At 44.9% G+C, this 25365-nt stretch overlaps 1 protein-coding gene across 4 annotated transcripts in view; it reads left to right on the top strand.

Moving 5' to 3' along the window:
* ITGAL (integrin subunit alpha L) overlaps positions 1-25365 on the top strand; it is a 1445000-nt gene that overhangs the window by 1149525 nt on the left and 270110 nt on the right. For all 4 annotated transcript variants that reach the window (XM_069651639.1, XM_069651640.1, XM_069651642.1 and 1 more), the window contains 2 exons: positions 24664-24824; positions 24928-25079. In XM_069651639.1, coding sequence (XP_069507740.1) covers positions 24664-24824; positions 24928-25079 — 313 coding nt within the window. The remainder of the gene's footprint in view (positions 1-24663; positions 24825-24927; positions 25080-25365) is intronic.

Raw genomic sequence — 25365 nt, 5'->3', positions numbered from 1 at the left:
AATAAATTCAGCACATAAGTATAATCAACCAGATGATGACTTGGCCCCTACTCATTTGTAGTGCAACCTTCCAATTATTATTAAACTGCTTATTAAAGGCAGATAGCGATCTCTCTTACCATCTAAAGTGGTTTCTGCCCGAATCCACCAATACATTAGCATTATAGGTATCCTTTTTCTGTTCATTTAATGGAAAGTCTGATTTGGTAACAACCAGGTCATGTTTCTCCTTTATTGCGGCAGCACTTGTAATTCGTCTATCCACATGAAGACATTAATGGAGACAAAAAAGTTATCAGTTTTGGCTGACTGAGTATCCCTATTACAAGTAGGCCGGGGTGGGATTTTCCCCTTCACACTACCATTAACTATATAGAAAACCCTTTTCTCCTCCATCAAAGCAAGCCACTTTTTTGCTCTCGGTTGCATAATGGAACCATCACTCATTTAAGTCTCCGGCAATAATTATAGCGGAGACCAAAGGATCCAAGGCTCACAAGTTTAAAAGGTCAGGTACTATGTCCAAAAAATAATCTCTGTTAATACCGGCTGGATTCCAATGTAAATTGATTTATGCAAATAGCCCCAAGGCCTCCCCCTCTTTATTATCGCAGAACAATTTTGTCAATTGGACAAAAGGGTTAGGTGCAGCCCCTGCCTCTAAGGTAAACCCATATCAATTATGACAGGCTGTTAGTAACCCAGAGGTTAGGCAGCCTTGTTGGTCTCTAGTAGCACAAGACAGAATAAGTGAATATCCATGAAAAATATGGGGAGTCATAAGCCAGGTCTCCTGGAGAAAGACGATATCCAAGAGGCCCAAGGGGTTGTGTTCTTGACTTAAAAGATGTTTGTTGCCTCTGGTGTTCCAAGAGCCAATATGTATATGTTCTGCTGATCAAAACTCCTGGCAACCATGACCAATCTGCCCCCAGTGCCTCCTGGGGTTTAGGTTTAATGAATTATATCACTCTGCTCCGCATGATTTATTTAGGAGCATGTCACCCTCAAAGGTAAAAGAAAAAGCTTGAGGGGCTAACATTATTATTTGCAGGGATAGGATCAAATTTCATTGTATGCAATATTTCCATCATATCCACTTCAAATATATCATAACCTAATGGGTCGGAGCTGCTTCCCCACCACAAATATAGGCTTAGACACCAATTTTGACGGAACATGCAGAAAAACGCAGTCCAAATCCCTTTCATTAATATATTCAATCTGGGCGAGATCTCTTGATTGAATTGAACGTAGACTTGGAATAATGTCAAACAATCTCAACACATTTGTACTATTTTAACACAAGCAGTACATTTGAATCCACCAGCCATTCTAATAAAAGGCATCGACTGTACTTCGAAAGATCTGTGAATAATGTTAAGTAGATAGACGAAGGGCCACTCATGTGTATCGAACCCTGAGCCCAAGATGCTAAATCACAGTTTGTTATCACCATAGCTTGCTACAGTAGGTGCTGACCCCTCATCCCACTCAGGTCTATTTGCTTAACATCCGTCCTACTTAAGCACGTAGACTGCCGGGAGGAGTGTTGATTATTGTTAATTTGCTGATTTTGAACTAAAATCATTCTCATTTGTTCCATTGTATGGAACTCTACAGGATGATGGATACAATTAGTCTTCACAAACTGTCGCAACTGCGTATACACCTGGTCTTGCCTAATTGGGGTTGTCTGCTGAGTCAAGGGTTGCGCCAATGTAAGGGCAGCTAACTGACACCCTGGAGACTTTATTATTCTTGGTTCCTCTATTTCAGTAGAATGGGCTGTCATCTGCAAAAGTCCCCGTGGAATGGGTGTAATAGGAATATCCTCGACTCAAAGCAATTCTCCCAACATTGATTGGCTGACTTCTGGGCTTGTAATTTGGATAGGTTTAGAGCAGAATTTTTTTTTCCTCCTCTTCCTGTTAGTCTTCAATTCATTTTGATCCAAAACTGGGGTTAAGGGCTTTAAAAATGTTCTAAAGCCAGAAGTCAATGGTCTTCCAGAGGCTTTCTGATTTTTAGTTTTTTCTTTCTTGTAGTTGGTTTTATTTGCACATTTGTTTTTGAAAATATTGTAAAAACTTGCTGTAGAGCATCATGTTTAACATGCGCCGTAGGAGGGCGAGAGAAAGTAGTTTGCATTACTGCTAAAACCACTGTTTTTCCCATCGGAAGGTCCATTAAAGCTTGGTCACTCCTACTTAAAAGTGAGACACAGCACTCTAGTGGTAAAACAGTCTTGTCCTCTTGTTGAATCATCTCCGATTGCAATGTTTCCAGTGTTATCTCTGATTTACTTAAACATGTATAGACTGGTGATTGGTCGTTGTGCAAGTAGTAGTCGAAAGACGGCCCTCAATAAAAGACAGCTTTGCATTTACATGGAAACTATTGAAACTTGATCTGAAATCTTGGCATTCAAGGACTCGTAGAGTTTTGTCAGGTTAACATAGAAGTATTCATAGTTGACAAAGTCAACCCCAATCTAAAAGTGGCACCCACCATTAACCCAAAGGACCGTCTTGGAGTAGGCTGTAACAAAGGGAACAGTATAGGTGATGCGGATATTTGACTATCCTGAACTAGTCCCACCCCATGTCGACGTATCCTGGATCAGTGAATTCTGCAGCTCCTCCTGCAGGTGGAGTCAATCTTGGGAATTTATGGTTATACTCTCAGGTATGTTAGACAAAGGCATCTCAATCATCGACACTTTGGCATTGTGAGTCAACACCACTGCCTCTCGCATGCCTGTGGTAGTGCCCAAGCCAGACTGATTGTAATAATTGCTGGTATCCTTGACAAAATTAATCTGGGCCACAGTGATACTTGGCGGAACAAGAGATGGGCCCACAACACTCCCCGTTTGGTCACCCGCCGGGACAAAAGACCCCACTTCTAGCAAATTACAGGAGGCTTAACTAGTTGTTTAGTTTGATAAGCAGCCAGCCCAACACTACATTCTGTCATCAAAGCCCTTACCAAAAGTGCAGAGTCCGGTAAGCCCTCAAAGGAGATCAGATGCTCTGTAGGGTGATGTATCAACAAGTCTTGAGTATCCATGGGTGTTACATATAACGGAATTGGCCTACTTGCTAGGGGGTTCCCAGCGCCTGGCGTCTGTGAATAAGAGCGAATATCAGATGCAAAGCATTGTGGGATTACCACCGAAGAGCCAATGGTCGGCTGCAGCAACGAAGCAGGCGAGTTCATGTTGGGGGGAGGAATTAACTGTCTTGTTGCCCGAACTGCCGGCAGCATTCGCACAGGCATTGTGGACTTTCACATATATGTGCACAACATCAATCAAAATTCTACCATTCCAATGTCTATATAAGTCTCTGGTAACACTTACCCTTCTCCCCATACGTCGACCTGCCTTGTTTGGAGTATTAGCTTCCAAAGTGCTTGTACACAAGGCTATTAAGGGTTAGACCATACTCGTCCACCTCTCCGCCTAACAGCCCAACATCACTCTGAGGCACTCTTCGAGTGCGCAGCCACGGGTGCATGCGGGTGGGAGATTTTATACAATCCTAGTTGATTGAAGGAGGGTCTTCACTCCGCCAATTGGAAAACAGAAGTCCTTTACAGATAACATTGCAAAACAGAAAACCCAGGAGAAAAATGTCGCTTTTGCTCATAGCCACCAAAAGCATACAGCCCATCAGCACTCTGAGACACTCTTTGAGTGAGCGCACGCGGGTGTGCGCGGCAGGAGATTTTATACAATACCAGCTGATTGAAGGTGGGTCTTCACTCCGGCAATTAGAAAATAGCCAATGGCAGGACAGGCGGTAGAGCCACATGCACTGCAGCAGCCGGCATGTTTGTTTGGTGAGCTGCACCTACCCAGCATGACAGGTGTTCCTGGTCGCCATAGCAGCACGCCACTGAAGCTGCAATGCTGGAAGCCCTATATAAAGCTGACTTCCTCTTCACTTGCTACATCTAGTGCTGCGGAAGCAGCTTCTTCTATTGTCTCTATGTCCTGAGATCGAGCTGCCTTCTCCCAGTTCTTTGCTTCCCCCTTGTTGTGATCCCTTTTTTCTCCCTTGCTCCAGACTTTCCTCTTGGCCTGTTCTTGGCTTTCTGCCTTCTCTTCCCTTCTGCCTCTCCATTGCCAGTCTTCCTGTCCACATCCAGCCTGCCTTCAGTCCCCCTCCTGCCTATCTTCAGTCTGCCTCCCTGCTGTCGTCAGTCTGCCCCTGCCTTCCTTCAGTCCTTCTTCTGCCTGCCACCTGCCTAGTACCATCTTGTTGCCGTCTGCTTGTGTGAGCTTACAGTGGCTGAGGTCCGTCATCTGCAAGGCTCCTCTGCCAGTGCCCTGCACTGTGCCTGTGCCACGTAAATCAGCAGAAGCCATATTTTGGTGCAGGGAGGTGAATCAGAAGGACACTGGGTGTCTAGTCCTCAGCGTTCTTGTAGGTCAGCTCTTGGTATCACTTTCACCACGGCTGAGTAGGGAGAAATATGAAGAGAGGCCACCAGAACTACAGGTACGCAATGCAAGCCTGATACTCTCCTTTACACCCCACCCCTCCTGACCCTGCCAGGACCCCACATACCTGCGACAGCCAGGACCCTGCCACCTCCGTGGAGCTCTGCTCCTCATCTCAAGCTCCTGCCTGCCATGGAAATGGAAGAAGGGATCAGTAGCCCCACCCTCCATGGCCATATTAAAGTGAGGTGAGGAAGTGTTTGCAAGAAACAACATGTTGCATGCTCACCGTGATCCATTGTTTCTCACAAATACATTGCTCTTAGCACGCTGAGGGTTGGTCTTGGGGTGCTAATAGCAATAAGCACTCGTTCAGGGGGGCTTCACCAGCCTGTACTGTCACCCTGGCCTGTGTTAATCCCTTCTCTTGTTCAGGCCTATAACTTTACGGTGCGGCCCCTAGAATGACTGCTGCTTAAAAAATATTTTTTCAATGTGTGTCACTCACTGTATATAAAACAATGTGTATTTTAATAAACATTTCTATGTATACATGTAAATATGACCGTCTGTGTACAATGACCGCTGGATAATGACATTTCTTTCAGCTTTCAAGCTGCACTAGGTTTTCGTTACGCATTGTGTCCTGTAGAACAACTTGTGTTTTACTGCATATTCATTGGCCTACATCTCTTTTTTAACCAAATATCTGCCTTTGAAGAGAATAAACAAAATACATTTCACAAAATATTAGCCCCCACACCCCAACACCTCCTCGACATACCACATGTGTGTCCCCAGCTTTGGAAGCAGAATGGTTTTGGACATGCACGGAAATGTCCATCGACACAGCAGCTTTTCGGACCATTAGGGACCGCCCACTCCGCTATGACCCACATACCGCGCCATACAGGGGTGGTGTGCGTCTGTAATACCATATGTCTTAAGGTGATAAAATGAGCTTGATCAAAAACAATTAAAAATCATATAAACAATATGTAAACATATTTTATATATAAAATGTAATTTAAAAAAAGTCATCTAAAAAGAAAAGTGGTGCAAAAACGAAATCGAAAATGAAACAATATTTCTAAAGTGTTTTGATAATAAAGAAATTAAAACTAGGCAGCGCCTTGTGAACCATGGTCAAACCCTTGTGGAGCACCTGTCACTTTAACAAATAGTATACCTTTATACTATATAGACGTCTTCAAAATATACTTCAGATCAAGTGGCTTCATCAGCATCCAAATTGATATCAGACTGTGACGGCTTTAAATTGAACAGCAAGGGTAGAGTCTGCAAAGCATTGTCTTCTGGTAAATCAAAGCAACAAAACAGGTTCTCCTGCAGATCCCTGCCCCCCCCCCCCAATGACATAAACAAATCAATCCTCAGACAAGGAACTCCCATGGAATACCACAGGAATGTCCTCAACCTTTCAATCTCAACAGAGAAAGTGCCACAATCCTTCAAATCAGCGTACATCAGGCCGCTACTCAAAGATACAGCAGTAAATGTAGAGGACCTCTCCAATTACAGACCTCTCCAGCATCCTGTATCCAGCTAAACTGCTTGAAACGTACATACACAAAACAACCCAAGAATTGCTAGAAGAGCACTGCTTTCTAGACCAGGCACAAATTGGTTTCAGACCGATGAGAGGAACGGAATCAGCACTCCTCTCAATATGGGATGACCTAAATGCAAACGCAGACTCAGACAACAGTACTGCCTTGATACTTCTAGACCTCTCTGTGGCATTCGACACAGTTAACCATGTCCTTACGGTGGATCAAATCCTTCCTAACAAACAGAATAGAGACCATATGGATGAAACCTTTCAAATCCAACCCAAGAGAATCCACATGCGGAGTCCTTCTCCCCGTTATTATTCAACATCTACCCATGTCAACTAATCAAGATCATCAAAAGACACGCCTTCCTTTCTACAACTACGCTGACGATACACAAATAGTCTTCAAAATACAAGGCACTCAAGAAGAAAACACAACGTTAGAGAACTGCCTTCATGATGTATTCAACTTGATGAACTGGAACTACCTCAAACTCAACCCAGGCAAAACAGAAATAATGATTATCAGAAAAAACGGAGGAGACAACCACTACATGCCTTGGCTAAGGGAACTCGGTACAACCCCAGCCCCATCGTCTACTGTAAAAAACCTGGGTGTCCTGATGAACAACAAACTTACTCTAGAGCCACAAGTAAATGCTCCACTCAAGAAATGCTTCTTTCTCCTGCGAGCGGTAAAAAGGATCCTACCATTCCTGTCATTCGCCTACAAAACACTTACCATCATCGCTCTCATCATGTCCAGAGTAGATTACACCAATAGCCTATACCAGGGTATGGCTGAAAGACTTCTAAAAAAACTACAATGCATGCAAAATGCGACGGCCAGATTGCTCCTCAAACTACCCCAAAGAGAACACATCACACCAGCGCTAAAAACACTACATTGACTACCAATAAAACAGCAAATCAAATTCAAATCAAGGTGCATCACGCACAGAGCATTCCACAACCAAGGCACAGAGTTCCTGAGAGACAAATTAAGCCTACATCACCCAACAAGGATGCTCAGATCAAGCAACGACATCTGCCTGGAACCGAAACCCTACAACAAAAGAAAACTCGGGAGGATCTTTTTTCTCTCACCTCGTACCAAAATGTTGGGTAAACAAACAGATCCCGGATCCCACTAAGCAATCAACTAAAAACAGAATCTAAGGAAGACATTCTTCGGCTTACCAAACTCACCAACTGAGAGATAGCTATGACAGGACGACACTAAAGACTGAATACATAGCTATACCAAGACAGAAGGACGATTTATCAATAGCACCCTGGCCTCCGAATTACACCCAAGCACCAATAGACCACCGTCAAAATAGATAGCGAGGGAATAGGGGACTGCCAATCTACAGCACCAATACCAGAGGGTGGGACTAAACATACCCCGTCCCATTACACTAAGTTCAAATACAACACAGCCGGGAACCTGCCGCACCACGCCATCACTCACAACTGTTAGATGGACAAGAAAGCAAAGTGGCAATTAAGCCTACCCACAGGAATGCTAGTTAAATAGAACAAGATCTGCAAGATCTAGGATATACAAACCACTAACCCAACCTCTGCATACCTAATTCACCCGAAAATCTCCACAACCATTTCTCGCCCAGCAAACCGCATGCACTTCACCACACTGCAAAAAACTAACAACACATAAACCGCACCAACAGCACACAAGGTCTTGCTTCGGTCCGATACTCTCACCAAAGCTCAGCGCATGGTGGAAACCGAACTGAAGCCGCCAACAGCACACCACTTCTCTCACTTTCCTACTCCCTCTTCACCTGACTAAACTACCCCAACGCCTTCTTGTTTTTCAGATCCGCCTGAGCGCCTGGGGCCCAACTCCTTTGGTGACGGTGCGCGATATAAATACCTTAAACATTTAACATTTAACATTCTGCCAGAGTAGATGAAGTAGCCGCTCGTACCATAGGGGAAGAGACTGGAGTGACTAGTAATGATGGCTTACAGCAGATACCCTCCTCAGTGCACATACAGAAGTAATCCCTCATCTTGTCCGAAATGACCCTTGCCATATCACAATTAAGTATCACTTGCCCAGCCACATAGGACACTGGACCATAAGCAACACACACATCATGGCATGCAAGTACTCAGATGGTATCTCGAAGGCAGTAGACCAGACGCTCTCCCAGCAAAGCGGGCCGACCAAGCCTGGTTAGGTAATGGGAAAATCCAGAGCACTGAAAGAGGATGGCCTCACTAATATCGCTGCTGGTGGAATCCTTTTTACAGCGTGTGCCAGAAATGAGCAGTATTGATGCAGGGTTTGTGGGATGGCATGCCCCTCATTGCCATGCTCTTAGCCCACATTGCAAAAAGTGCTGATAGTGGAGTTTGCCAGAAATTGCCTAGGAAAGTCAAACATAGCCAATGCTGCCTTCCACCTTGTAAACTGCTCTTGATGCTGCATATTGAGCTGCTTTTGACCTCTTTCATGTGCAGCAGAGACAGCATGCCTCAATCCATTGTTTAGCCTTTTCACAGTGCTGTTCATTTCCTGCATCAAGCGATTTGTGCATCCGATATTTTGAAACCATAACCTGTGGCCCTTGACCGAAATGTGCCAGGAAGTGGGCTTCAACTTTGGCGAGTAACAGAAGATGCAGTCTGATGGTAACACAGGATGAGGCCAAAGAGTCTGGAGCAGCACTGCTGGGCCTCAGGTTCTCACCTGGAAGACAAGCCTTATGTGGCTTTTGGATGGGTACTGTTGAGGCAATACCAACGTTCATGCCTTGGAAAATAGTTCGGTATTTCAAACGTTTCTAAAATCACACAAAATACAACATGCATCTATTTTAACCCTTTGTTTCCCGACATCTGAGTGGGAAACTGTTCGGGCGCCATTCCTGATGTTAAGAGGAGCATGGTCACAGAATCCGCAAAGTGCATTCCGCTTAATGCTTTGGAACTGGGGACATGGTGTGAAATTAAATGACATGTGTTAGGGAAGATTTTTCTTTTTGCATTTTCCCACCATGGATTTCAATAGAAGCCTCAGCAGGTTTGTCGTTAACCTTTGCCTGACCATTGAGATAAACAACGCCTTTTTACTACCCATCTGCTATGCTCATTTATTTTGGGGTCACTGGTGCAGGAGGAAGGTTTCCCTTAGTCGTAATTTCTGTTTTGTTTTAATAGCGAACGTCGCCTTAGACCGAGGAGTTGCAGGCATACTTTGTATTCCTTTTTTACTTTTGTTTTGCCACCATTTTGTTTGCCTTTTTGATGTGCTAAAGACAGGCTGGTGATAGTGAACCATATTTTACATCTTTTTTCGGTTCATTCACATGCTCTCGTATTTTTTACTGCATTGTGCCATTTTCAGAATTGTCCTCTGAATGCTGTGCCATCTGGTTTAAGAATTGTTCTTTGGCATTTTATTTTTCGTCTGTCCTCCTGCCCTCTTAAGTCAGAAAACATCATATATTGGTTCATACGTCCCAGGATTTGCAGTGGGTTCCCGGTCTAGTGTCTGTGCATGGCTGAACCGGTTAGGACTGGGTTTTAGGCTGTTTGGTCCCAATACACACTCCTGCCTGGAAGTGTCTATTGCTCAGTAGATGTGGGGTTTATGGTTGTCCTTGACGGGACAGCCCTTACTTCGTTGAATGGTGCAGACACTTGCTTTGGGAGTGCTGGGGTGACCTCAAGCCTGGATTTTGGAGAAGAAGTGGAATTCCAGAGGTTGCCGACTGGGACCAAGAGTCAGAAGAAGACCCGGAAGACTGCTCAATAGATAACCAGCATTGCCCAAGCCAATTCCTGTTGAAGCTCTGCTGCTCTTTACTGGACCAGAAAAGACCCTTGTTGGTCTCTTCTTCACCTGGTCCGGTGGAAACAATTGGTCCTGTGCCCTGCTGCAGAATCCTGACATCAGTAGCCATTGGAGTTGTCCCTGGGCCATCCCGTGGGCTGCACATCCACTAGCAGCACCTCTTTGTTGCTATGGGGACCCTTCTGAGCTGGAGCCGAGGGCACCACAGATTCTTGACTTGTGGCCCAAGAACATTGCTGCTGCTGCTCTGCACTGCAATGAGGGGCCTTCCTGGATCCTGTTTCTTTATAAACAACTTCTGGGTGCTGCCATGGGTCGGGCTAGCTGACCCCTGTCCGGGGTCTCTTCACTGCACCTTTTCATTTGCGGAGTCCTTGGGGTCCACCTTCATCATGGGAATCACTGTGGCTGCTGTCCCAAGGAGTGTGGCTGATCCAGCTGCAATTCTGTCATAGCCATTCCAGAACTGGAGATCGGAACTGCTGCATAGTAAAACCCAAATCCATCTTCAGCTGCTGCCCTGTGACTCCTGGACCTTCATCACTGGAACTAATGCCTGAAGTAAGTGCACCCAGTGATTCTGGGTACCCTGGAAGTGGTCACCTATAAAATAGGGAAGGGGCTTGAGTTTGCTTACATTTTGTGCCCAATCCTTGCCCTCAAATCCCTATAGGGTTTGTATGAGCGCAAATTCTCCTGCATAGCACTACCTTTTCCTGGTGTGATCAGTGGAGTTCCTGCCAAGGGTCCTCCCCTAGCTAACTCCTAGATTCGTGGGATAGGTAGTGTACCCATTTCTCTTACTGACTTGCCTGTTTTGTGCAACATGTGCTTTAAAAAGACATTCCTCTGACTTAACCTTTGGCTTTTGGTAACACCACTTGTGCAAGGGAATGTGTACTCCCTACCCCACTAGCAGGTATTCACCTGAACATTGACTCTTTTGGAAAATTCAATTGCTTACTTACCTGCTAGGGATGGACTGCGTAAGTGAGGTGCCAGCCTTATAAGCATTGTATTTTACAGTGTTTCTCTTGTCAGTTTACTATTACAGTTGTGCATTGCATTGCTGAACTGCTTTTAACTTTGTCGGGGGTAACATGTTGTGTAGTTTCATTTGGGAATTGCTAACAGGGGGTACCTGTGTGCGTGTGTATGGGTAGAAAGAGTGTTGTATAGTGTGTAGTATATTTAAGTTTTACTTGCATGTGTTTATAATCCCTAATACATAGTATATTTCTGTACTTCATAATAATTACAATGCAACAAAGGCCACAAGACTGAGTATAAGTTATATCACTCTTTAGTTTTCCTCTGGGATCACTTGAAAGAATTAGTCAACATATGCACAAGTTCCTTCCACTGAAATCTACCTTCAAGTTTGCCCTCTGAATGTCAAAGATCTATTTCTCGTTTGGAGCACCGACCTGCATGCCTGAGAATGAATGCATCTGAATACAGATTGCAAGATGAAATCACGCAGCGGGGAGCAGGTCTAGACAGTGAGGAAAAGTTAGCTTACAGTGAGTGAGAGTGGGAAAGGGAAAACGGGCACACCAGCGGCTCCATACTGAAGCATGTACCTGGAAACAATGCTGCGTGTACTGCAAATAGACAGTGAACCAATAGAATCTTGCTGTTTACAATGTCTTCCGAACTGTGTGGCGCATCTGTACAAGCGCCCCTCTGCAGCACCCGGGAGCCAATGATCTCTGCAGGGAAATCGCCAGTGACTGTACGATACAGACCCTGGCCTTGTCAGTTGCTGGAATCAGCTGGCGGTAAACACAGTAGCAGGTAGCTCCCTCGTGAGAGTGTTTTAGGGCGAAGTTCCAATCTGGAGTGAGAATTGCTGCCAAGAGGGAGAGGACACAGGGCAGCCCCACACTTCATAACCCGAGTCAGTATGGCTAAGGGCCATTTCAAAGTGTAACTTTTGGCAGATAAACTCCTGTTCTCATACTCGCTGTCCCCCTCCAGAGATAGTCCAGTTGCCAGTTGAAAGGATTTTGCATCGTGCTCACATGCAGGTAGGTCAGCCAAAGGGAAGACATACGCGGCTGCATAAAGGCATCCTTCCCACACTGTTGACTTAGCATTTCCTAAAAAACGGTTTGGTGACCTCATGAGACATTATTTGGGTTACATATAGTCAATACCTCCTTGCGATAATATACTGTATTCATCAGTTATTTGGTCACTGTAAAACATGATTGTACAACTGGTGTTATAATTAACCACCACTCTCCATTGTTGATAGTGAATATATCTGCTGCAAAATAAGACATTGATTTGAACAAATGTCGCAACAGGTTTTCATGAACTGCCCAGTTTTAAAATTACAATACTTGTGCTTTAGGTACCGCCGCTATTGGTGACCCTTCCGTTCTCCTGGAGCCACGCTTGACTGAAAGGGGTCCTTGACAAGTGCCAAGCCCCCTCCCCATCTGTTCATCCACATAAAACATGTATATTCTCAACAGTGGTAACACCAGGGTGCTTATAAACTATAAAATAAAATGATATAAAAGGGTTCTATTCTCCAATTTCGGATCTTTTATACATTCACCTGCTCTCGATTGTTCTAAGGCAATACGTTGGGAATTCTTGCTACATTTACAAAACAGTTTTAACATGTACATAAAAAATTGCATTCACTTTAATGATCCATCCTACTCATGTCAGCCCTTTTACTCTCTGGTGAAGGAGGTGGGTGGCCCATAAGCTCCGCCCACAGAGGCCAACTTTAGATTCTTTACTGCACGACATGTGAGTGAAATCCTTGTGCTACTGGATCGAATGATGTGAGATGTTCGACATGCATTTGACATATACAAACTTCAGAATGTATGGATTGATCAACATACAGATATAAACTCTCACATTTGGAAATTGTTTATAGTGGGCCAGGCTCTCACTGGCTGATACCTAGTGACAGGGAAGCCCAAGGGCTCTTGCAGGGAGTGACTACTATGAAAGTGTGTCTTTCCAACTCCATTTTTAAATTCGATTTTGGATTTCTATCTTTTAACCATGACTGAGGAAGAAATAACAAAGAAATCCATCTTCAAAAGTTACACTTCATGCCACCTGAAAAACATACATGTTGAGCGTGGACTGACTTTTCCCTGAGCAGCCTCTGTACAGCTTCAGCATCTGTAAAGCATTTCTCACCAAAACAAAGAGGAATAGGCACAAGAGGTTAGTGGCATGTTTGGATGACAAAACAGCCTCTGTTTCAGAAGCAGTTTCATAAAAGAAATGCCTTTTGTGCCGCCTTATAAAAGAGCTGGCTCAAAAACGATCTAGGTCCGAGGCCCATGACAGATCAAGGAATAAACAGGTGAAAGATACACACCTGACCCAAGCACCCATCGTCTCTTCTGTGCCCTCTCTAACAACATTTTCTTCAATGATGGTTATAGATGCAGCTCTGGCACTATCTTCAGCTGCTGAAGGAGCTAGCTTGTCTATGAAGGTCTCCTTCCCTGAGTAACACTTGCAAAGCCCTCATCAACGTAAACTTAGTTGACTGCGACTGTTTCAGTACAGAGGATTCTTTTAACAGTGAAGCCATCAATGCAGAATGCTATGTCATTGTCAATGGATCTGTCATCAATGGGGGGGACACCATTGAAAAAAAAATCATCAATGGTTTCATTGAGGGCTACGAAGACTCAGTCACAAAAGGCACCATCCTCAACCCAGTTGTTGGCACCTTCAACAACATGCTTACAGACAGACCATCAATGGCAACAACTACCCCATTGATAGTAGAAAGATGCGAGTCCCAGTTGTGCCTGGCTTTTCTATATCCTCAGCAAGGTTTGTTGTTGAAGCTGGGCCCTTAACATTCTCTTCTTTTACTGGGAAATAGAAGTGCTTGCAGAAGAGATATTTAAGCACCAGATTGATTCTACCTTTGAAGGTAATTTTGTTTTGTGGGGGATGATTGCGATATCTGTGAGACTATTGCAGTTCCCCCCTGGCAGGAGCCTCCACCTCCAGGAGAGCCACAGGCTCACCATTGACATCATTAGACCACTTAAAATATTAATGACTGAGTTGATAGGTAGGGTGCTTGATGTGCATCCCTGATCTTTCCTTGCAGTCACAGGCCATCAGCCTCTAATACAATGAACAACCTTAGTCCTAGATACCCCAACAGAGCCATTGCTGATGCAGTAGCTGAATGCTTAGAGGCCGACCAGACAGTCTAGGGAGCTCCTACCATCTCCTAGGCAATCTCCAGAGTGTCTCACACCTTGGCCTCTTTCTCTAACTTCTCCTCGAAGCAGGTCACACACAATATACTGGCTATGCTTCATCCATGCGCGTATTACAATTTGATGAATGTGATGGGTACCTACTATTGGATTGCGCCATGAAGGAACAAAGAGCCTTACAAAATTAATGAATTCATACAATAATAGAAATTATGTCAATAAATAGAAACAAGCCAAAAGCACATGGTTAGTCCAGAAAACATGTCCAAGATGAGTATCTTGCAAATATTAGAACATTTTCCAAAACAAAGCAGACAGTTCATACCCCTCATCGATTTTCTAAAAAATATGGGTAGAGCCAATATTCACAAACATAATAAAAAAACAAGAAATGCTGGAATTCTTTTAGTTTGTCAGTGCAACTTATGTGTTTCAACCAATGTATTACATTCCACTATATATGCACATGTACTGAAAATCCATTACTGTAGAGGATTTGATGTGTGATCTATTGTACCACTGCCAGAATTATATCTTGTTTTATATGTCCTGGGCAAATGCAGGTGCAAAACTTCAATAAGCTACTACAGTTAGCAAATCTCACCTTTTTCAATCAGTTCATAACATCTGGAAAAGCCTATTTTATCTTCAGCTCTCTGGAATCAAATTTTACTTTCTAATTATGGCTTTTTCCGGATCAACCTTTCCCATACACTCAGTTGAAGACCTTCTGATGGATCCATCAGGAGTAGCTGGATTCTAACCTGTGCTCCTTCTCCTTGAATCACCATGGATGGGGAAGATCAGAAGGACATGGCAGTTTAAGCCTTTAATAAATGCTCCTCTGTCTGACATCCAATTGTATTTAAATTAGCAAGACCTACTTGTAGAAACAGTGAAGTTTAATGTCCAAATGAAAAACTGCTATTTTTCAAAAATATCAAATGTGAATCATTCAACGATGCAATGCATACAAAGGTCGGTTGATGGAATGCAAACGTGGAGAAGCAACATATTGTCATGATCTCTGCTTCCAAAAGGTCAGGGTTTTCCCAACTCCCTTGGAAGCAGATCCATAACCCAGGTTCCGAGTGCCAACCAGTCCCAATTGGGACCTTTTGGACCCAGTCCTGGCGCCAGTGGCACCAGGCTCATAAATATGCCCAGTCCCAGCGCTGGAAGCGCCGGGCTCATAATGCTTGGGTGGACTTACCTGCAGCAGACCATGCTGCTTACTTGCCTGCCAGTTGAGCCTCTGATCCTCTTCTGTTTGGGACTACTTTTCCTGTTGGGTGGGGCAGGAGCCACTCCCTAGATTCAGAACACTGGAACTCTTCTGGAAAGCAGGAACTCTTTTCTTACCTAGGCGTGGCTGTGGAAGCAGACACCTAAGCACTACAGGAGGCTATTTAAACCACACCCGATGGATGAATCTTGCTTTGCGTTATTCTGCATCCTCTGCAGCAGAACGCTCATCGTGTCTTCTGCATCTGATCCTGGGCCTAAGGAAAAAGGCTTACCATCCTGAATCCAGTCTTCAGCAACACCTATAAAGACAAGAAAGAACAGGTTAGCATTACGGTCTTCAGTGACAGCTCTTCACTTACCTGGTCCATCGGCAGTCACCAACGCCTCGCGCTGCATTCCGGCATCTGAAAGACAAAAGCTTACCAACTCTTCGCACGCTCCGGAGGCCTTCGGCGCTGCATCCCGCATCTGAAAGACAAAACAAGGTGCGTTTAAAGACATTGGGGAACTTTAATACTCACGTGCCATTACTCCTTTCCACATCTAACCCAGTGGGTATTCCGGCACCCTGCAGCCGCTCCGAACTTGTACCTGCAAAATAAAAAGACAGTTAGAGCGCATCGTGAAGCAGGCAACAAGCGCTTACTTACGTGCTTCCAGGCGCTTCTATTCATCACACGGGCTCCATCTTCAACTCACTTCAGCCCGTCATCCGCCATCGCCGGAACCCTGCAAAACAAGAAACATCATTACTAAAGACTTTAAAGACATTAGAATTACTCGAAACTTACCGTTCGTGCAGTAAACGACAGACAGCAGTCCTCTGAAGTCAAGAGGCCTGCTCCCCTTATCCAGTGAAGAAACTGGTTACAGCACCCTGCCCCGAGGCAGATGGAGAGCACGGCGTTCACTTACCTAAGGTGAGAGCGTTAACCTTTGGGGTTCTACAGGGGAAGAGAAAGGGAAGAAGAGAGAGACATTCAATAACCCAGTTCCTTAATCCCATATTTTCTATCTGCAGACATCTTACCCTTCGAGTCAGACATACAGTGCACAGAGGTCCAGCCCAAAGAGCCAGCCGTGTGTTACACATCACCTTTGAAGATACGGTATACGCCCAGTCAAGACCGGCGCCTCTACGGGAATCAGGTGAGCGTTACAGAACGCAAAGCCTACCACAAAACTCCCGTCCAGGCGCTATGGAAACCTCGGATACCGACCAGCTAGCCCAGTTACTTGGGGAACTAAGGGCAGAAGTGCATGCAGCCCGTCAGGAAACGAACGCTCTAAGAAGGGAACTGATTATTTCCAAGGAGCGAACAGATGATCTCGCTAGACAATTGCTACAGTCACAAGCCGGACAGACCCCGTTACCCGCATCTGGGGGAAATCTTCCTTCTACATCCTCTATGAATCCAGTGCAGATCAACCTACCTGGGAATGTACCTCTGGCTCCGCCCGAACGATTTTTTGGTGACCCAAAGAGGTTTGCAGTATTTATCAATCAGTGCCGGTTGCATTTCTTATGCCGGCCAGCAGCCTTTCCAACTGATCAAGCTAAAGTAGCTTTCGTGCTTTCGTACCTTAGTGGCAATGCGGCAGACTGGTCGATCCCTCTAGTAAATCAAGATGATCCGGTCCTCCATGATTTTCAAGCTTTTCAGCTCAGTATGGAAAACGCAAGACAATCACAGGGGCAGGCCTTGGACAATGAGCTTCCTTCATTGCGACAAGGTAATCAAGACCTTTTGGCTTATATTGCGTCTTTCAACAGACTGATAGTGGAAACTCAATGGCCTGAGGACAAAAGGATTACGCTGTTTTATAGAGGTCTACGTGGAGAGCTCAAAGATGTGTTAGCCCAAGTAGTGAATCCCCCACAAGATTGTTCGGACTATATAGACTTAGTCATTCAAATAGATCACAGACTGCAGAACAGGAAGGCCGATCGTTCCAAGTTTGATGCTCGAGTATTTTCCAAACCGCCAACTCCTTCCAAAGGAGTAGACTCCGGGGAACCCATGCAAATAGGGGGTCTGAAAGGTCCTCTAACACAAAAGGAGCGGGAAAGGAGAAAACAGTTGCAATTATGCCTCTATTGCGGAAACTCAGGGCACTTTCTTCGAGACTGTCCGGTGAAACCTGCCAAGAAGGCAGTAGGAGCTGCAGTTACCAAAGTTACAAACTCTGAGCAGGGAAACGACCTCGCCCGACAAGAATAGAGGTCCTCTTGCCGAGCGTGAAAACCAGTTCCGTGACCTCGCATTTCGTGATACCTATGGTCCTCATTAGCCCTGATAATCCGGATCGATTACATGCAATTGAAGCTTACGTCGACAGCGGTGCCATCGGCAATTATGTGGATCATGAAATGGTTTTGAGGATGAATCTAACTCTTTGTCCCAAGGCTGTAAAGGACGTCATTACTACAGTGGATGGTACGGAGATAGCCTCCGGGCCAGTAACGCATACCACTCAAGAGATGACGCTAGTAAGTCAAGATGGACACCATGAGAAGATCGTGTTCGATGTGATCAAGGCCCCTCAGTTTCAGATTATTCTAGGAATACCTTGGTTAGAGAAACACAATCCTCTGATCGATTGGCGAGCAAGAACGGTCCAGTTTCCAGAATGTGTCTCTACTTGTCACCCTCCACCTGGTGTTGCACTGGCATCAATTTCTTCAGAGACTCCCCAGTTACCTCCCGAATACCTAGAATACCAAGATGTTTTCCGGAAGGATCAGGCTAACTCTCTACCTCCTCATAGGTCTTATGACTGCCAGATAGACCTGATACCTGGATCTACTCCTCCTTGTAGTAGAATTTATGCCCTCACCGAGCCTGAGAACCTTCACCTTCGACAATACCTGGATCAATACCTGGCAAATGGGTTTATTCGTCCTTCCAAGTCCCCTGCTTCTTCAGCTTTGTTCTTCGTTCCAAAAAAGGAAGGAGACCTTAGAACTTGTATAGATTATCGCTCCCTGAACCAGATCACCGTTAAGAATAGATATCCGTTACCTTTGATCCCTGAACTCCTGGACCAAGTCAGAAAAGCATGCATATATACAAAGCTGGATCTTAGAGGAGCTTACCACTTGGTACGAGTAAAAGAGGGCGATGAATGGAAGACGGCCTTCCGCACCAAGTATGGGCTATTTGGATATCAGGTCATGCCCTTCGGACTTTGCAATGCCCCGGCCGCCTTTCAATATTTTATGAACGATGTCCTCAGAGAGCTCATAGATGTGTGTGTTGTTGTTTACATTGACGACATCCTCATTTATTCTTCTTCGGAATCTGAACATCGGAAACACGTGAAAATGGTCCTCGAAAGATTGCGTCAACACAAACTTTTCGCTAAGTTGGAAAAATGTGTTTTCAACGTGACTGAAGTTGACTTCTTGGGATTCATATTATCACCTGGCGGAGTGCGTATGGATTCAAAGAAGGTCGATGCAGTTCTCAAATGGCCATCACCATCCTCCGTAAAAGGTGTGCAAAGCATGTTAGGCTTCGCTAACTTTTACCGCAGGTTTATCCCCGAATTCTCTCGAATAGTCCAGCCCATCACTGCCTTGTTAAAGAAAAACAAACGTTTTGAATGGTCTACCGAGGCGGAACAAGCTTTCCAGGATTTGAAGACTAAATTTATCTCTGCACCAATCTTAAAACACCCTCGCCCCGAACTCCCCTACATCGTGGAAACTGATGCTTCAAGCCTTGCCATGGGGGCAGTTCTATCACAAAAGGACCCGGTAGCCAATCAGTTGCATCCCGTGGCATTTTGGTCCTGCAAATTCTCGCCTCCTGAAATCAATTACACGATTACTGACAAGGAACTTCTGGCTATCAAGTCTGCCTTTAAGGCTTGGCGGCATTATCTGCTGGGGGCCCGACACACCGTTACTTTGATTACGGATCACCGAAACCTGCAATATTTGAAAACCGCAAAAGCCCAATCCTCTAGAGAACTCCGTTGGGCATTATTCTTTGCCGAGTTTGACTTCATAATTACCTATCGACCTGGTACAAAGAACGGTAAAGCTGATGCCCTTTCTCGGATGGGAGTGGAAGAACACTTGATCAACCCTAAACCTGTACCAATCATTCCCGAACAAAGAATTCTGGGTGTAATCGCCACAGAATCCATAGAGGAAGTTAAGGATAAATCCAGGCAACTTGTAACTCCAGCAGACATACAGAATTGGCATCTGCAGGGAAAGGACTTTGCAGTAAAGGACAATGTATTGTGTTTCCAAGAACGATTATACCTACCCAGCACAGATTTACAGAAAAAAGTAATCTCTTGTTATCACGATTCTTTAATGGAAGGACATCCCGGTATGGCCAAGACCTCAGAAAAGATCAAGCGCTACTTCTGGTGGCCGTCTTGGAAAAAAGATATCAGAGACTTTATAATGTCCTGTGGAGTATGCGCCCAAAACAAGAGTCAAAAGGAAAGACCAGCAGGCCTCTTACGCCCTATTGACATCCCACCTCGCCCTTGGCATACGCTTTCTATGGACTTCATCACCGATCTACCACCATGCTCCGGATACAATACGATTCTAGTAATCGTGGACTTATTCTCCAAGATGGCGCATTTCATTCCGCTCAAAGGCTTGCCAACAGCAGCAACTCTGGCCCGAGAATTTCTCGAAAACATCGTCCGACTGCATGGTTTTCCTTCGGTTCTAATTTCGGATCGAGGTAGTCAATTTATTTCTCATTTTTGGCGAAGTTGCTGTCGGTCGGCTCAAATTGATGTGAGACTATCGACCAGTCACCACCCTCAGACCGACGGACAAACCGAGAGGACCAATCAAACTCTGGAACAGTATTTACGCTGCATGCTGCAACAAACTGAAAAAACTTGGAAAGACATCCTTTGGATAGCCGAATATGCCTACAATAACTCTGTCCATTCGGGAACTGGGAAAACCCCGTTTTTTCTTTTGTACGGCAGTCACCCTCGAACCTCGGAGTTGGATCCCCTCCAAGATCTTGAAACACCAGCAGTAGACTACCTGCATTCTACAATCACCCAAGCCTTTAAGGAAGCTGTTTCTCACCTTCAAAGGGCTAAAGAACAATACAAGAAAGGAGCAGATCAACATCGGAAGGAAGCCCCTCAATATCGGATCAAGTCTGGTTATCCACCAAATATCTACCTCTAAAAGGGCCACGCACATTCAACCCAAGATACCTTGGTCCCTATTCCATCACTACCATAGTAAACCCAGTAGCGGTCAAGTTGGACTTGCCCCCGCACATGAAGATACATCCGGTCTTCCACGTCTCTCTATTAAAACCCATGCAACCTCAAACCCGACTAACTAAATCTCCAAAACCTATCCTAGTTGATGGAGAACTCGAGTTTGAAGTCAAAAGCATTCTGGACTCCAAGATCTCCAAATCTAAACTATTTTACCTAATTGACTGGAAAGGCTACGGCCCCCAAGAGAGATCCTGGGAACCTGCTGAATATGTCCACGCTCCTCGCCTAATCAAAAGATTTCACCGAACATTTCCTGACAAGCCAAAACCCCCGGAGAAGCCCGGTTTGGGAGGGGCCTTGAGGGGGGGTACTGTCATGATCTCTGCTTCCAAAAGGTCAGGGTTTTCCCAACTCCCTTGGAAGCAGATCCATAACCCAGGTTCCGAGTGCCAACCAGTCCCAATTGGGACCTTTTGGACCCAGTCCTGGCGCCAGTGGCACCAGGCTCATAAATATGCCCAGTCCCAGCGCTGGAAGCGCCGGGCTCATAATGCTTGGGTGGACTTACCTGCAGCAGACCATGCTGCTTACTTGCCTGCCAGTTGAGCCTCTGATCCTCTTCTGTTTGGAACTACTTTTCCTGTTGGGTGGGGCAGGAGCCACTCCCTAGATTCAGAACACTGGAACTCTTCTGGAAAGCAGGAACTCTTTTCTTACCTAGGCGTGCCTGTGGAAGGAGACACCTAAGCACTACAGGAGGCTATTTAAACCACACCCGATGGATGAATCTTGCTTTGCGTTATTCTGCATCCTCTGCAGCAGAACGCTCATCGTGTCTTCTGCATCTGATCCTGGGCCTAAGGAAAAAGGCTTACCATCCTGAATCCAGTCTTCAGCAACACCTATAAAGACAAGAAAGAACAGGTTAGCATTACGGTCTTCAGTGACAGCTCTTCACTTACCTGGTCCATCGGCAGTCACCAACGCCTCGCGCTGCATTCCGGCATCTGAAAGACAAAGGCTTACCTACTCTTTGTGCGCTCCGGAGGTCTTCACACTGCATTCCGGCATCTGAAAGACAAAAGCTTACCAACTCTTCGCACGCTCCGGAGGCCTTCGGCGCTGCATCCCGCATCTGAAAGACAAAACAAGGTGCGTTTAAAGACATTGGGGAACTTTAATACTCACGTGCCATTACTCCTTTCCACATCTAACCCAGTGGGTATTCCGGCACCCTGCAGCCGCTCCGAACTTGTACCTGCAAAATAAAAAGACAGTTAGAGCGCATCGTGAAGCAGGCAACAAGCGCTTACTTACGTGCTTCCAGGCGCTTCTATTCATCACACGGGCTCCATCTTCAACTCACTTCAGCCCGTCATCCGCCATCGCCGGAACCCTGCAAAACAAGAAACATCATTACTAAAGACTTTAAAGACATTAGAATTACTCGAAACTTACCGTTCGTGCAGTAAACGACGGACAGCAGTCCTCTGAAGTCAAGAGGCCTGCTCCCCTTATCCAGTGAAGAAACTGGTTACAGCACCCTGCCCCGAGGCAGATGGAGAGCACGGCGTTCACTTACCTAAGGTGAGAGCGTTAACCTTTGGGGTTCTACAGGAGAAGAGAAAGGGAAGAAGAGAGAGACATTCAATAACCCAGTTCCTTAATCCCATATTTTCTATCTGCAGACATCTTACCCTTCGAGTCAGACATACAGTGCACAGAGGTCCAGCTCAAAGAGCCAGCCGTGTGTTACACATCACCTTTGAAGATACGGTATACGCCCAGTCAAGACCGGCGCCTCTACGGGAATCAGGTGAGCGTTACACATATGTAGGGCCAGGCACATCTTTTTTAAAGAAAATCTATTGACTTGCTGATTTATAATAATCTGCTGGCCTCTAAAACCAGAAGACTCATAAGTGAGGACCTGCATAGTCCTGTGAAATTAGAACCAAACTATGTTTTGGATGGAATCATCCTTTCAATACTACTTGTTGGTTGAATTTTTTGAAAATAATAATTGTAAGAGAGATAGTATTATCATGAGAGGTCATATGCCTTTGGTTTCACCCCTTAGGCTCTTTGTTAACATTGATAGACAACCGAAGACTTCGCAAATTGGGTACATTATCTGTGATCCCACCCGCAAATATCCATGTATGATCATATCACACCATATCGCACCAAAATAGATGGAATTACGTTCACTCTAAAATGAGTAACATCCCCCCAAACATTAGGTGGCTGAAATTGATTTAAAAAATTCCCAAATCTACATGAAATTATTTGAAAGGTACGCCTGCTAAAATTACTTAGTTCAGAATGGGAATGTTTTGCGTCAGAAAAACAAATCAGAGGCTCCCTCTCTGCATTGCAATTAAACAGGAGGAATTGATTGTGGAGAACGGCTAATGAGAAAACAACATAAAAGATGGAGCAATATGAATTTTTAAATCATTACCGATGGCAAGACTGGGAAGTGAGTGGATGTTGAGATGTACACAACTATGTTTTACGGTATCCGGTAATAAAATCGCGGCAGAAATGTCACTGGTAAAAGAAATCGCGGCAAAAATGCTGTGGTTTGACGCGGTAAAGGTGTACCCCATTATTCCATTTAAGGGGAGCAGATGTTGCGGGGGTGTCCCCCGCTCCCCTTAAATGGTATAATGGGTCCAGGGGTTGCGGGGGTGTCCCCCGCATTCTTTACATGATTGTAGTGGCAAAACTATAGCATTTTTGCAGCGATATTTTGTATTCACAGCCATTTTTCCGCGATTTAAGACATGGAACCGTTTTTACAGCGCTACATGCTGTCATTGGATAGCCTCAGAGCACTACTGGGGTATAAAGAGGAAGAGGCAGGACTGTCAGAGACACGTACATAGCATGAATGCTCCATAGTTTGGATAACAGTTTGCATGCATAGGGTGTCTTCAATACGTACTTTTGTGTCAATGGAAGAGCGTCAAGGGCAAGCAACCAAGTCAACAATCTGAATAAATGATGGTCCATCGTTCTTTGGTGTCTGTACATATTCACTTGGGATTTTCTGTCAAGCTGTGCCATTAGTAACAACCGTCCGATGCTAAACTATCCCAAACTGAAGTCAGAATCAATTATATCCTTTTTTCACACATGTACTGCATCTGTCATTTCCCTCTCTATTGTTCTATGTTCTGTAGTCTATGTAATCTCATGCCCACCCCTCCTTTTTTGCTGCCCACCTCTCTCCCTCTCTCTATCTGGTGGGTACCCAAGATATATGCACCTCAGGCCCAAACCTTTCACTGCAGTCCCTCATTTATTGAAATCCAAAGCATTTCTTAGGTGTCTCGGGAAGGAAGCAACCTCACCCCTTTGCCTCTTGACTGTTCCTATTGCCTGTCTAGGTGTAACATTTTGATAATTTTTTATGGTCACCATACCTTTGTACTGGATAATGAGTTACGTCACCTCGTTTAGTAAAAAAGCACCACAACATATGTTTTCCCAAAAGAACTAACACTTTACTTATTTAGAAAACTCAGGAAGCCACACATACAAAACAACTGATTCACCTTTGAAGCAGCAGGATTTTAACCACTTTATAAAGGTGATAGAAATTAGTTTGCGGTTAAACTTTGAGTGAACCTCTGAATTGCTGTAGAAGGATTCAGAAGTTTCAACATGTCTTTTCTGGATTTCAAAGACGAACTATACTGACACCCCTCTGTGAATTTCTAGCGGATGAAAGGGTAGAGACTTCATTCTTGTGGGGTTTCCTCTATACCCACTCCTTGTGGCAAATACATCATTCGGGTCCACCTCTTCTCAGAGAGCTAGAAATGCTTGTATTGACTGAGTCAATCTGATGGCTCACACCACCTTTTTTTTTACATTTTTGTTTTCAAAACAAGGCACTTTTTAATCAAACAAGCATTCCTTCCGTGGTGTCCACAATTTGTTATGCAGGGATGTCATTCCTTACTTAAAATAGGCTAAGCCTTTATAAGACAATCAAATGCTAAACTAATAACATCTTATGAGTTCCCCAGAAACATAATGAGGAAATATGGTTTTCATTTCACCAAATATCAATACGTCTCTCTCATGCTTACTCTTCCAGGTCTCGGCCCATCGTGAACATCTCGACCTCCATGACCTTTCAACCACACGAAATTCTCCTGAAAATGTTCAGGTGTTCAGGAGAACCGGAGATCCAAACTGAGGCCGGCTGCAACATCACTGTGTGCTTCAACAGCAGCTATGTCACCTCAGCTTACATAGGTAAGCATTGCTCACAGGGATCTGTGATTCTTTGTTGACCCTCTCCAGGCCTCAAGATGCTGCTTTCTTGCTCCTCACTGTCTCTGTCACCCTCCCCCAACAGGCCATCTCTCATCTAACCTGACCTACTGGCTGGAGCTTGATGCAAATCGCATGAAGAACAGGGTCACCTTCCAGAATGGCAAACGGGTCATCACAGATACCCTGCAAATCTCTGAAGGCCAGCAGTGCATCATGCAGAGTATCTTCATTCCAGTAGGTGTCGTTTACATGCAGTAGGAGGGGATGTTAATTGCTGTAGAGGTATATGCATATCCACATCATAGAAACAAGAATCTGGGAAGTGAAGTGAGGTGGAGCTTAGATGAGACATGGGTCAGAGTTTGTTGGATAGGTGCTGCTGTAAGTCTTAATAGCAGGGATATGGAGTATGATGTTAGCTGATACTGGGATTTTCAGATACAAAGGCAAGCTGAATGAAAAGTGGTGCAGGACTTCACGACAGTGAAGTAGACTTGGAATTTAAAGTGAGACAGTCCCT

Source organism: Ambystoma mexicanum, chromosome 3p, assembly GCF_040938575.1.
Source record: "Ambystoma mexicanum isolate Mex_15411 chromosome 3p, UKY_AmexF1_1, whole genome shotgun sequence".
In the NCBI taxonomy this organism is placed as follows: domain Eukaryota; kingdom Metazoa; phylum Chordata; class Amphibia; order Caudata; family Ambystomatidae; genus Ambystoma; species Ambystoma mexicanum.
The sequence above is the reverse complement of the archived record's forward strand: the minus strand, read 5'-3'. Positions and strand labels throughout refer to the sequence as shown.